Below are 12,953 nucleotides of genomic sequence, written 5' to 3'. Positions count from 1 at the left end.
TATGTGAGTTGTGTATTATTCTAAGAAAATTGCAATGTGTACAGGGATTATCCAGCCTGGCGCTGGCTAGTTCTAACTTAACTGACTCCATACCCAGGCTAGCAGGCTCTGCAATTGCCTGTGACCGGGTTTGCTCTAGTGCAATTGGTCAAATGTGGCTCAATGCGAAATCTATGTTTCGAGACAAGAGGATAGCGCCTTCCTGGTTAGGGTGAAGGCCGTCTCTCCTCAGCAAGCCAGGTTTGCCCCAGAAAGAGGGCCAATTATCAATAAACGTAAATCCCTGTTGTCTACAGAAACTATCCAGCCACTTGTTAAGAGAGACTTATCTGCTATATCTCTCATCATTGCCTCCTGCAGGCAGGGGGCCAGAGACAATTACTCGATGCCTGGACATCTTTCTAGCGAGATTACAAACCCTGGCTATGTTTCTCTTTGTAATCTCTGATTGTCTCATCCTAACGTCATTGGAGCCAACGTGTATAACTATGTTCGCATAACTAGTGGTGTGGTTAGCCTGTCGTACGTGTTTACTAGGCCTGTTGCAAGTTAGCTGCCTAAGATTAGCTTCAATGTCAGGTGCTCTGCCCCCGAGAATACACTTAATTGTGGCTGGTTTGCTAAGCTTTATGTTTCGGGTGATGGAGTCCCCAATGACTAAAGTGTGGTGCCCGGTAGACTGGGGTGTAGGACTAGCTAAAGGGCTAAATCTATTATGCGTCTCAACCGGTACACCGTATCTTGTAGGCCGCTTAGGGCTGCTACAAGCTGGGCTAGTTAGCTCGCTACAGCTAACGCTAGCAGATGTGTCCACAACATCCAAAGTTACGAAATTACACTGCTCTAACTGGCGGACACGGCTCTCTAGCAGAGCCAACTTATCCATGAGTAAGGTGCACAAAGCGCAGGAAGCCATACTCACAGAACTTGCTGTCGCCGAGTGGAGTGCCAGCTGTCTTCGGGAAGTGGTGGTCATGGTGGCGGGGGAGTAGCTTCCTTCAGACCGGCGCTGCCTTTCTCCGCTAGCTTCGTTAGCTTAGCAGCTAGCTAGCTGAGGGCGGAGTGGTGAAGCAGAGCTCGGGTGATTTGGAAGTTAAATTGAACTATTAAATATGTTCGAGAAGTTGTAAATAAAGCTGCAAAACAGTTAAAAGCACACAGATATAACAATACTTAACTTTTTTGCAACAAAAGCAGTCAGCGAGCAGTCACTCACGGTATCATGGACGCCCCTGCTTATTTCAGCAAGACAATGCCAAGCCACATTCTGCATGTGTTACAACAGCGTGGCTTTGTAGGAGGAGTGCTGGTACTAGACCAGCCTGCCTGTAGACCAGACCTGTCCACCATTGAAAATGTGTGGCGCATTATGAAAAATACGACAACGGAAACCCCGGACTGCAACTTAAGCTGTCCATCAAGCAAGAATTGGAAATAATTCCACCTGAAAAGCTTAAAAAATTGGTCTCCTCAGTTCCCAAATGTTTACTGAGTGTTGTTAAAAGGAAAGGCCATGTACAAACCCCGTTTCCATATGAGTTGGGAAATTGTGTTGGATGTAAATATAAACAGAATACAATGATTTCCAAATCTTTTTCATCCCATATTCAGTTGAATATGCTACAAAGACAACATATGTGATGTTCAAACTGATAAACATTTATTATTTTTGCAAATAGTTATTCACTTTAGAATTTAATGCCAGCAACACGTGAAAAATAATTTGTCCATTTTTTTATTTGCATTTGGTGCGTAAACATGATGTGGAAAAGTGACGCTGACTAGCCAAGAATTGCAGAGAAGTTGCGGGCTTTTGGACAAAGTTGCGATGCCGCTTATAATTTGCGGGTCGTTTTTTGAATTTGCGTAAAATGGCGCGATTGTAACATCCCAGAGGGACTGAGGATTGTTCTTATTTGTTATGTGGTTGAATTAAGGAAATCCATCCATCATTTTTTTTTTCTGTTATGGGCTGGTCCCCAGTTGATCACAAGACAGATATAGAGACGGACAACCAGTCCCATTCACTACGGCCCTGAGTGGGGACTGAACCCACGCCGCCTGCATCTGAAGTCAGAGAACAAAACGAGACTCTGACAGAAGGTCACAGAAGCAAGTAGGTTCTGGAACTGTGTTCCATTGTTCATTTTCAAGTAGATGTATGCCAAGTTATGTCAATGTCTATTCTCAATAAAGTATAAGCCACAGTGATTGTGAAATAGCTCCACACTTGAATTTGAATTGTGTTTGCTGTAAGACTCGGATTTTAAAATGTTGCCCGAGGTTTTACTTAATTCCATTTTATTTTGAATAACTGTAATATGCACGTCCAAGTCCGAGTCCATGGTTCTCGCCCGGAAAAGGGTGCAGTGCCATCATACTTTTGGCAATATAGTGTATGTTCTGTTAAACCACCAACGGTAACATAAATTAGACAGCGGTGTTCTTGTAATATGCCTTTATTTTAAAAAATGTAACTTGAAGACCCTTTATTTTAGGTCATTGTCAAGTTTTAGCAGACAAACATCAGACATTTAGCTCGAGAAAAATGGATCTCTGGGGAAATTAGTGTTAAAGGCCTGACTGAGCACAAGCAGTAGCAATTAAGCAATGAATGAAGAGCAGACGTGTGAATAACCAGTGGCCTCTTGTAGAGCAGACATCCATCCATCTTCTTCCGCTTATCTGAGGTCGGGTCGCGGGGACAACAGCCTAAACAGAGAAGCCTAGACTTTCCTCTCCCCAGCCACTTCGTCCAGCTCTTCCCGGGAATACCGAGGCGTTCCCAGGCCAGCCAAGAGACATAGTCTTCCCAGCGTGTCCTGGGTCTTCCCCGTGGCCTCCTACCGGTCGGACATGCCCGAAACACCTCCCTAAAGATGCCTGAACCACCTCATCTGTCTCCTCTCGATTTGGAGGAGCAGCGGCTTTACTTTGAGCTCCTCCCGGATGGCAGAGCTTCTCACCCTATCTCTGAGGGAGAGCCCCGCCACCTGTTAGAGGAAACTCATTTCAGCCGCTTGTACCCGTGATCTTCTCCTTTCGGTCATAACGCAAAGCTCATGACCATAGGTGAGGATGGGAACGTAGATCGACCGGTAAATTGAGACCTTTGCCTTCCGGCTCAGCTCCTTCTTCACCACAACGGATCGATACAGCGTCCACATTACTGAAGACGCCGCACCAATCCACCTGTCGATCTCACGATCCACTCTTCCCTCACTCGTGGACTCCGAGGTACTTTAACTCCTCCACTTGGGGCAGGGTCTCCTCCCCAACCCGGAGATGGCACTCCACCTTTTTCCGGGTGAGGACCATCGACTCGGACTTGTAGGTGCTGATTCTCATCTCGGTCCCTTCACACTCGGCTGCGAACCGATCCAGTGAGAGCTGAAGATCCTGGCCAGATGAAACCATCAGGACCACATCATCTGCAAAAAGCAGAGACCTAATACTGCAGCCACCAAACCGGACCCCCTCGGCGCCTTGACTGCGCCAAGAAATAGAACCCGGACATCTTATATGTAATAGAAATGTGTAGGGTGGGTGTATGGTGTGTGGTCGTTAAATATGTATTCTGATATATGTTCTTCACAGACAATAAGCCGAGTCAGTGAGTCTCAGTTTGAAGAATTAATTAATTGTATCATTTTTCTTTTAATCAAAAATTAAAACGGGTCCTACAGTGTGGTGTTCGGGTCGGAGGGTAAAATGTGCAAGAAAATGAGAGCAGACAGTGTTGACAAATAGTACAATATCTACAACCTAATGCATTATGTAGTTAAAAGAACAGACAATTACCGGACTTCAAACTACACTGCTTAACTCGGTCTCGGCCCTAATGTTTCCCCAACCTCTCCCAATGCCAGTAACCATCCATCACATATTTAAAGGACCGGCTGTAAAAAAAAAAAAGAAATAGGACATATCCCCGCAATTCACGTATTTGTACTTGTCTCCAAAGATCATGCTGCTGACTGATCCTGAAGTGGAGAGCAGTCTTCTTATCAGTTCTGACGAAGGAGCCACATACCAGAAGTACCGACTGAGCTTCTACATCCTCAGCCTGCTCTTCCACCCCGAGCAAGAGGACTGGATTCTGGCTTACAGCCATGAGCAAAAGGTAAATGAATCGGCATCGTGCTCAGCTGGGCAAACGCTGTATGATTTTAATTGTTGTATTTTTTTAATGTTCTGTTTAACTGTGCGGTACTGTCACGCACACGCACACACGCACACACACATATATATATATATATATATATATATAATATATATATATATACAGTATATATATATTCCAAGATGGCGGCGCCCGGACGGGCTGCGTCCTCGAGGTGCTATTGCTAAAGATGGAACATTTGGCAGAAATACCGGACATTTCTACAAACTTTATGGCTGGCTCACATCGCGGTCACTCCGTGATCACGTACGACCGCCAGACACTTCTGGATGTGGACATATCGGGCCGTTTTGGACTGATAGACGCGTGCGTGCTAGACTTGCTAACTAGCATGGGAATACGTCGGCGGCTACATCCAGCGGCCTGTGAAGCAGGGGAGTATAGTAGCAGCGGGGGCCGTCTACGGAGCAGACGCCAGCGGCGTGATCGGAAACGCGGATGTTGAGCGGGGCTAAAAACAAAGCAGAAGGCTAATCCCCACAGAACACCACTTCCCTCCATCCTGAAGACCGATTTAAATGGAAAATGCGAGACTACTGGTCTGGGTAAGGAGTCAGTTAAATTAGAACAAGTTTTTTCTGCTTTGAGTGTTTCAGAGTTGGACATGTGTTTTACTGAGGTGGCTAACTATGATGCGTCAAGTTTATCAAAGCAACAAACAAACACTCGGAAAATTCCCGTTACTGAGGTGGCTAACCATGATGCGTGCAGTTTATCAAAGCAACAATCAAACAATCTGAAAATTCCTGTCGTATCAATTCCTAGATATGGTCGTAACTATACTAAATGCACTGGGCATAATAAACACAACATTATTAATATTGCTACTACGGATAATTTGATCAAAAACTCCCTAAAACAGCCCACTACCTATAATATAGGTTTTTTAAACATAAGATCATTGTCTCCCAAAACATTATTAGTTAATGATATTATCAGAGACAACAATCTTAACGTCATCGGTCTCAGCGAAACCTGGCTTAAACCAAACGACTTTTTTGCATTAAATGAGGCATGTCCTCCTAACTTTACACATGCGCATATTGCCCGTCCGCTTAAAAGGGGTGGGGGGGTCGCACTAATATACAACGAAAACTTTAACCTTAGTCCTAACATAAATAATAAATATAAATCGTTTGAGGTGCTTACTATGAAGTCTGCCACACCGCTGCCTTTACACCTGGCTGTTATCTACCGACCCCCAGGGCCCTATTCGGACTTTACCAATGAATTCTCAGAGTTCGTTGCTGATCTAGTGACACACGCCGATAATATAATCATAATGGGGGACTTTAATATTCATATGAATACCCCATCGGACCCACCGTGCGTAGCGCTCCAGACTGTAATTGATAGCTGTGGTCTCACACAAATAATAAATGAACCCACGCATCGCAACGGTAATACGATAGACCTAGTGCTTGTCAGGGGTATCACCGTCTCCAAAGTTACGATACTCCCGTATACTAAAGTATTGTCCGATCATTACCTTATAAAATTCGAGGTTCAGACGCATGTTCGTCAAACTAATAATAATAATAACTGCTATAGCAGCCACAACATTAATACAGCCACAACGACAACTCTTGCTGACCTACTGCCCTCGGTAATGGCACCATTCCCAAAGTATGTGGGCTCTATTGATAACCTCACTAACAACTTTAACGACACCCTGCGCGAAACCATTGATAACATAGCACCGCTAAAGTTAAAAAAGGCTCCAAAAAAGCGCACCCCGTGGTTTACAGAAGAAACTAGAGCTCAGAAATTATTATGTAGAAAGCTGGAACGCAAATGGCGCACGACTAAACTTGAGGTGCACCATCAAGCATGGAGTGATGGTTTAATAACTTATAAACGCATGCTTACCTTAGCTAAAGCTAAATATTACTCAAATCTCATCCACCGTAATAAAAACGATCCTAAATTTTTGTTTAGTACGGTAGCATCGCTAACCCAACAAGGGACCCCTTCCAGTAGCTCAACCCACTCAGCTGATGACTTTAGGCAATTCTTTAGTAAGAAAATTGAAGTCATTAGAAAGGAGATTAAAGACAATGCGTCCCAGCTACAACGGGGTTCTATTAACACTGACACGATTGTATATACGGCGGATACTGCCCTCCAAAATAGTTTCTCTCGTTTTGAGGAAATAACATTAGAGGAATTGTTACAACGTGTAAATGGAATAAAACAGACAACATGCTTACTTGACCCTCTTCCTGGGAAACTGATCAAGGAGCTCTTTGTATTATTAGGTCCATCAGTGCTAAATATTATAAACTTATAACTCTCCTCGGGCACTGTTCCCCTAGCATTCAAAAAAGCGGTTATTCATCCTCTTCTTAAAAGACCTAACCTCGATCCTGACCTCATGGTAAACTACCGACCGGTGTCTCACCTTCCCTTTATTTCAAAAATCCTTGAAAAAATTGTTGCGGAGCAGTTAAATGAACACTTAGCGTCTAACAATCTATGTGAAACCTTTCAATCCGGTTTCAGGGCAAATCACTCCACGGACACAGCCCTCGCAAAAATGACTAATGATCTATTGCTAACGATGGATTCTGATGCGTCATCTATGTTGCTGCTCCTCGATCTTAGCGCTGCTTTCGATACCGTCGATCATAATATTTTATTAGAACGTATCAAAACACGAATTGGTATGTCAGACTTAGCCCTGTCTTGGTTTAACTCTTATCTTACTGATAGGATGCAGTGTGTCTCCCATAACAATGTGACCTCGGACTACGTTAAGGTAACGTGTGGAGTTCCCCAGGGTTCGGTCCTTGGCCCTGCACTCTTCAGCATCTACATGCTGCCGCTAGGTGACATCATACGCAAATACGGTGTTAGCTTTCACTGTTATGCTGATGACACCCAACTCTACATGCCCCTAAAGCTGACCAACACGCCGGATTGTAGTCAGCTGGAGGCGTGTCTTAATGAAATTAAACAATGGATGTCCGCTAACTTTTTGCAACTCAACGCCAAAAAAACGGAAATGCTGATTATCGGTCCTGCTAGACACCGAACTCTATTTAATAATACAACTCTAACATTTGACAACCAAACAATTAAACAAGGCGACACGGTAAAGAATCTGGGTATTATCTTCGACCCAACTCTCTCCTTTGAGGCACACATTAAAAGCGTTACTAAAACGGCCTTCTTTCATCTCCGTAATATCGCTAAAATTCGCTCCATTCTGTCCACTAAAGACGCTGAGATCATTATCCATGCGTTTGTTACGTCTCGCTTCGACTACTGTAACGTATTATTTTCGGGTCTCCCCATGTCTAGCATTAAAAGATTACAGTTGGTACAAAATGCGGCTGCTAGACTTTTGACAAGAACAAGAAAGTTTGATCATATTACGCCTATACTGGCTCAACTGCACTGGCTTCCTGTGCACTTAAGATGTGACTTTAAGGTTTTACTACTTACGTATAAAATACTACACGGTCTAGCTCCATCCTATCTTGCCGATTGTATTGTACCATATGTCCCGGCAAGAAATCTGCGTTCAAAGGACTCCGGCTTGTTAGTGATTCCCAAAGCCCAAAAAAAGTCTGCGGGCTATAGAGCGTTTTCCGTTCGGGCTCCAGTACTCTGGAATGCCCTCGCGATAACAGTTCGAGATGCCACCTCAGTAGAAGCATTTAAGTCTCACCTTAAAACTCATCTGTATACTCTAGCCTTTAAATAGACTCCCTTTTTAGACCAGTTGATCTGCCGTTTCTTTTCTTTTTCTTCTATGTCCCACTCTCCCTTGTGGAGGGGGTCCGGTCCGATCCGGTGGCCATGTACTGCTTGCCTCTGTATCGGCTGGGGACATCTCTGCGCTGCTGATCCGCCTCCGCTTGGGATGGTTTCCTGCTGGCTCCGCTGTGAACGGGACTCTCGCTGCTGTGTTGGATCCGCTTTGGACTGGACTCTCGCGACTGTGTTGGATCCATTGTGGATTGAACTTTCACAGTATCATGTTAGACCCGCTCGACATCCATTGCTTTCCTCCTCTCTAAGGTTCTCATGGTCATTATTGTTACCGACGTCCCACTGGGTCATTATTGTCACCGATGTCCCACTGGGTGTGAGTTTTCCTTGCCCTTATGTGGGCCTACCGAGGATGTCGTGGTGGTTTGTGCAGCCCTTTGAGACACTAGTGATTTAGGGCTATATAAGTAAACATTGATTGATTGATATATAAGTTTATCTATACAGCCCTAAATCACAAGTGTCTCAAAGGGCTGCACAAACCACAACGACATCTTCGGTACAGAGCCCTCATAAGAGCAAGGAAAAACTCACTCCAGTCGGAAGTCGTTGACAGTGACTATGAGAAACCTTGGAGAGGACCGCATATGTGGGCAACCCTTCCTCCCCCACCACCCTCCCCTAGGGGAGACCGAATGGTATGGGGTCTATCATGATATTGTGAAAGTCCAGTCCATAGTGGATCCAACATAACCATGGGAGTCCAGTCCATATATATATACACACACACATATATATATATATATATATATATATATATATATATATATATATATATATATATATATATATATACACACACATATATATATATATATATATATATATATATATGTATATATGTATGTTAGAAAAATGGCATTATTGGCTTTATTTTAACAAACAATCTTAGGATGCATTAAACATATGTTTCTTATTGCAAGTTTGTCTTTAAATAAAATAGTGAACATACATGACAACTTGTCTTTCAGTAGTAAGTAAGCAAACAAAATCTCCTAATTAGTCATTTTCCATTCTATTATTTTGTCAAAAATATTAAGGACAAGTGGTAGAAAATGAATTATTAATCTATTGTTTTGTTCATTTACTGTAAATATCTGCTTACTTTTTCTTTTAACATGTTCTATCTATATATCTGTTAAAATGTAATAATCACTTATTTTTCTGTTGTTTGGATGCTTGACATTAGTTTTGGATGATACCACAACTTTGTGTATCAATCCGATACCGAGTAGTTACAAGATCATACATTGGTCATATACAAAGTCCTCATGTATCCAGGGACAAATTTTCTGAAAATGTAAACAAACGCCATGGGTGGCTCTACACATGGCATCCACTGTAATGATACCAAGAACAGGAGTATAGTCGATAATACTGTGATTACGTCGATATTTTTTGGAGCAACAATTTTTTTTTTTTCGTTTTTAAAAAATGTATATTATTAAATTTTAAACTCAGGAAATATGTCCCTGGACACATGAGAACTATACATATGACCAATGTACAATCCTGTAACTACTTGGTATCGGATGGATACAAAAATGTGTGGTATCATCCAAAACTAATGTAAAGCATCCAAACAACAGAAGAATAAGTGATTATTAGATTTTAACAGAAGTGTAGATAGAACATGTTAAAATAGAAAGTATGCAGATATTTACAGTAAATGAAGAAGTACATCAATAACTAATTTTCTACCACTTTTCCTTAATAATTTTGACAAAATAATAGAATGGAAAATAACAGATATTATTTATTTAAAGACAAACTTTGCAATAAGAAACATATGTTTAATGTACCATACAATTGTTTGTTAAAATAAATCCCAAATATGCCATTTTTTGTGGTCCTCTTTATTTAGAAAAGTATCAAAAAGTATGCAAATACATTATAGTACCGATACCAAAATATTGGCCAGCCCTAGAAAGAGAGTGCAAGAGAAAGAAAAACAACTTTTAAGTTCTCTGAAATGGATGTTTCACAGTGATATTTAAACGCCTACTGAAATGAGATGTTCTTATTTAAACGGGGATAGCAGGTCCATTCTATGTGTCATACTTGATCATTTCGCGATATTGCCATATTTTTGCTGAAAGGATTTAGTAGAGAACATCCAAGATAAAGTTTGCAACTTTCGGGGCTAAGAGAAAAGCCCTGCCTCTACCGGAAGTAGCAGACGATGACGTCACACGTGTGGGGGCTCCTCACATATTCATTATTTATAATGGGAGACTCCAACAAAAAGTGCTATTCGGACCGAGAAAATGACAATTTCCCCATTAATTTGAGCGAGGATGAACGTTTTTTGTTTGAGGATATTGATAGCGACGGACTAGAAAAAAAACAAAAAAAAAGTAAAAAAAAAAAAAAACGCCATTGGGATGGATTCCGATGTTTTTAGACACATTTAGTAGGATAATTCTGGGAAATCCCTTATTTTTCTTTTGTGTTGCTAGTGTTTTAGTGAATTAAATAGTACCTGATAGTCGGAAGGGTGTCTCCACGGGTGCCTTGACGCCAGTGTCTCAGGGGAGTCGACGGCAGCTATGGACAACACAAGCTCAGCTTTTCTCCGGTAAGAAGCGACTTTTTAACCGCAATTTTCTCACCGAAACCTGCTAATTGACATTCCGTCTTTATTCATGTTCGCTTGACCGCGCTCTGATCCATAGTAACGTTTCACCTCCAGGAATTTTAAACAAGGAAACACCGTGTGTTTGTGTGGCTAAACGCTAAAGCTTCCCAACTCCATCTTTCTTCTTTGACTTCTCCAATATTAATTGAACAAATTGCAAAAGATTCCGCAACACAGATGTCCAAAATACTGTGTAATTATGCCGTTTAAGCAGATGACTTTTAGCTGTGTGTGTGTGCAGCGCTCATATTTCCTAAAAACCCGTGACGTCTTGCGCACACGTCATCATTACACGACGTTTCCGGGACGAAACTCCCGGGAAATTTAAAATTGTAATTTAGTAAACTAAAAAGGCCGTATTGGCATGTGTTGCAATGTTAATATTTTATCATTGATATATAAACTATCAGACTGCGTGGTGGGTAGTAGTGGGTTTCAGTAGGCCTTTAAGTCTGAGTTTCTTTTTTGTTAGATTTTTATTTATTGTTTTGTTTCTACCCTTTGAAATAGTTTTTAATTATATTTATTTATGTATTTATTTTAGTATTTTTATATTGGTTTTATTTTTTATTCAGCAATTGGTGGAGCTATTATTGTTTTTAATATTGTTTTTCAGCGCTTTGGAAACATTGATGTTGTTTAAATGTGCTATACAAATAAAGTGGATTGGATTGCATTGGATTAAATTAACATGTATCTAATGAACGTGCATCTAAAAGAACAACGTGCAGGTAACATTTATAAAGTGGTGGTTAAAACATGTCAACATTGCAGGGAAAGCGAAGTACATATATTAAAAAATAAAAATGGGAATATTATTTAGGACAGACGAGCAAATGCAAAACAAATACTTATTCTTAGTGATGAAAGCATTAATAAGAGTAAATCCATCAACTGCAGAGTCTGGTAGGTTGTCTCACTTTCCCCCTAAAACTGCTCCTCTTTCATTTCATCACTTCTTTGTTGGCAGCTCGCAAAACCCTCACCCACCACCTCCTCTGCTTTATGCTCCGTTCCACTTTGCTGCCACTTGCTTGAATTGTCATTTACTCTGGTCGGATAATTAGACAAAGTGATTTCTCACCCGGCCTGCCAGCCGAACCCAGGTCTTGTTTGCATGGGCCTGTTAAGCACAACTTGGTATGCGTCCAGTAGCACACTCTTTGTTTAAAAAAAATATTTAAATGCACTAATGTGTTTTTTTTTGTATGTTATGTTTATGCTCATGTTAAGAAAATAGTAACAAAAACAAGCATTGACATTTGAAGCTGTTTTAAGAACACAAAATATTTTTTCTCAGTGGGGTAAAATTCAAACAGTTTTAAATAGTTTTACTGTTAATTTTACCGGCAATAACACAATGATTTAAATGAGTATTTTTTTTTTGTTTACTGTAATTATTGTGTAGTATTGACTTAGTTTTTTTATCAAACAGTTGTATTGATTACAATAGAATAACAAACTACCGTATTTTTCGGATTAAAAGTCGCTCCGGAGTATGCGCCGCACCGGCCGAAAATGCATAATACAGAAGGAAAAAAACACATATATGTCGCACTGGAGTATAAGTCGCATTTTGGGGGGAAATGTATTTGATAAAATCCAACACTAAGAATAGATATTTGAAAAGCAATATAAAATAAATAAAGAATAGTGAACAACAGACTGAATAAGTGTACGTTATATGACGCATAAATAACCAACTGAGAAGGTGCCTGGTATGTTAACGTAACATATTATGGTAAGAGTCATTCAAATAACTATAACATATAGAACATGCTATACGTTTACCAAACAATCTGTCACCCCTAATCGATAAATCCCATGAAATATTCTTCCTCGATGTCGCTTCTAAACAACTCTGCCAACTCCAAAGGTATGCGCCGCTTCGTCCTGTCGTTTTCTGCTGCATATTTCACTACGTCCAGCTTGTAATCTGCAGTACATGATTTCCTTTTCGGTGCCATTTTTGTTCAGCTCTTCTCAGTTTTTATAAGTTACCACCAACGATGAAATGATCCATTTTGATAGCTACAGCAGTAGTAAATAGCATATAGCAGTTAGCATCCCATGACCCACAATGCACTTCTGTCATTACCCTCCCCCGCCAAATTGTTATTGGTTGACATGTATTTGACGATTGCTGACGTGTGTGTGACGATTGCTCACATTTCCTTCGTCTCTTCGGCGAATGAGATAAATAATATTATTTGATATTTTAGGATCATTTCACACATAAGTCGCTCCGGAGTATAAGTCGCACCCTCGACCAAACTATGAAAAAAACTGTGACTTATAGTCCGAAAAATACAGTAATTTAAATAATGTTAATATGTCAAATACTCTCATCATAAA

The 12,953-nt window shown here is 40.9% G+C and overlaps 1 protein-coding gene across 5 annotated transcripts in view; it reads left to right on the top strand.

Moving 5' to 3' along the window:
• The window catches only part of LOC133557422 (VPS10 domain-containing receptor SorCS1), a 415,482-nt gene that overhangs the window by 214,770 nt on the left and 187,759 nt on the right, over positions 1-12,953 (top strand). For all 5 annotated transcript variants that reach the window (XR_009807768.1, XR_009807769.1, XM_061907883.1 and 2 more), the window contains exon 4: positions 3,965-4,123. Coding sequence is in view for 3 of the 5 variants with exons in the window: in XM_061907883.1 (XP_061763867.1) it covers positions 3,965-4,123 (159 nt within the window). In the remaining 2 variants the exon portion in view is untranslated. The remainder of the gene's footprint in view (positions 1-3,964; positions 4,124-12,953) is intronic.

This window comes from Nerophis ophidion, linkage group LG01, assembly GCF_033978795.1.
Source record: "Nerophis ophidion isolate RoL-2023_Sa linkage group LG01, RoL_Noph_v1.0, whole genome shotgun sequence".
In the NCBI taxonomy this organism is placed as follows: Eukaryota; Metazoa; Chordata; class Actinopteri; order Syngnathiformes; family Syngnathidae; genus Nerophis; species Nerophis ophidion.
This window is presented reverse-complemented; position numbering and strand designations above follow the sequence as displayed.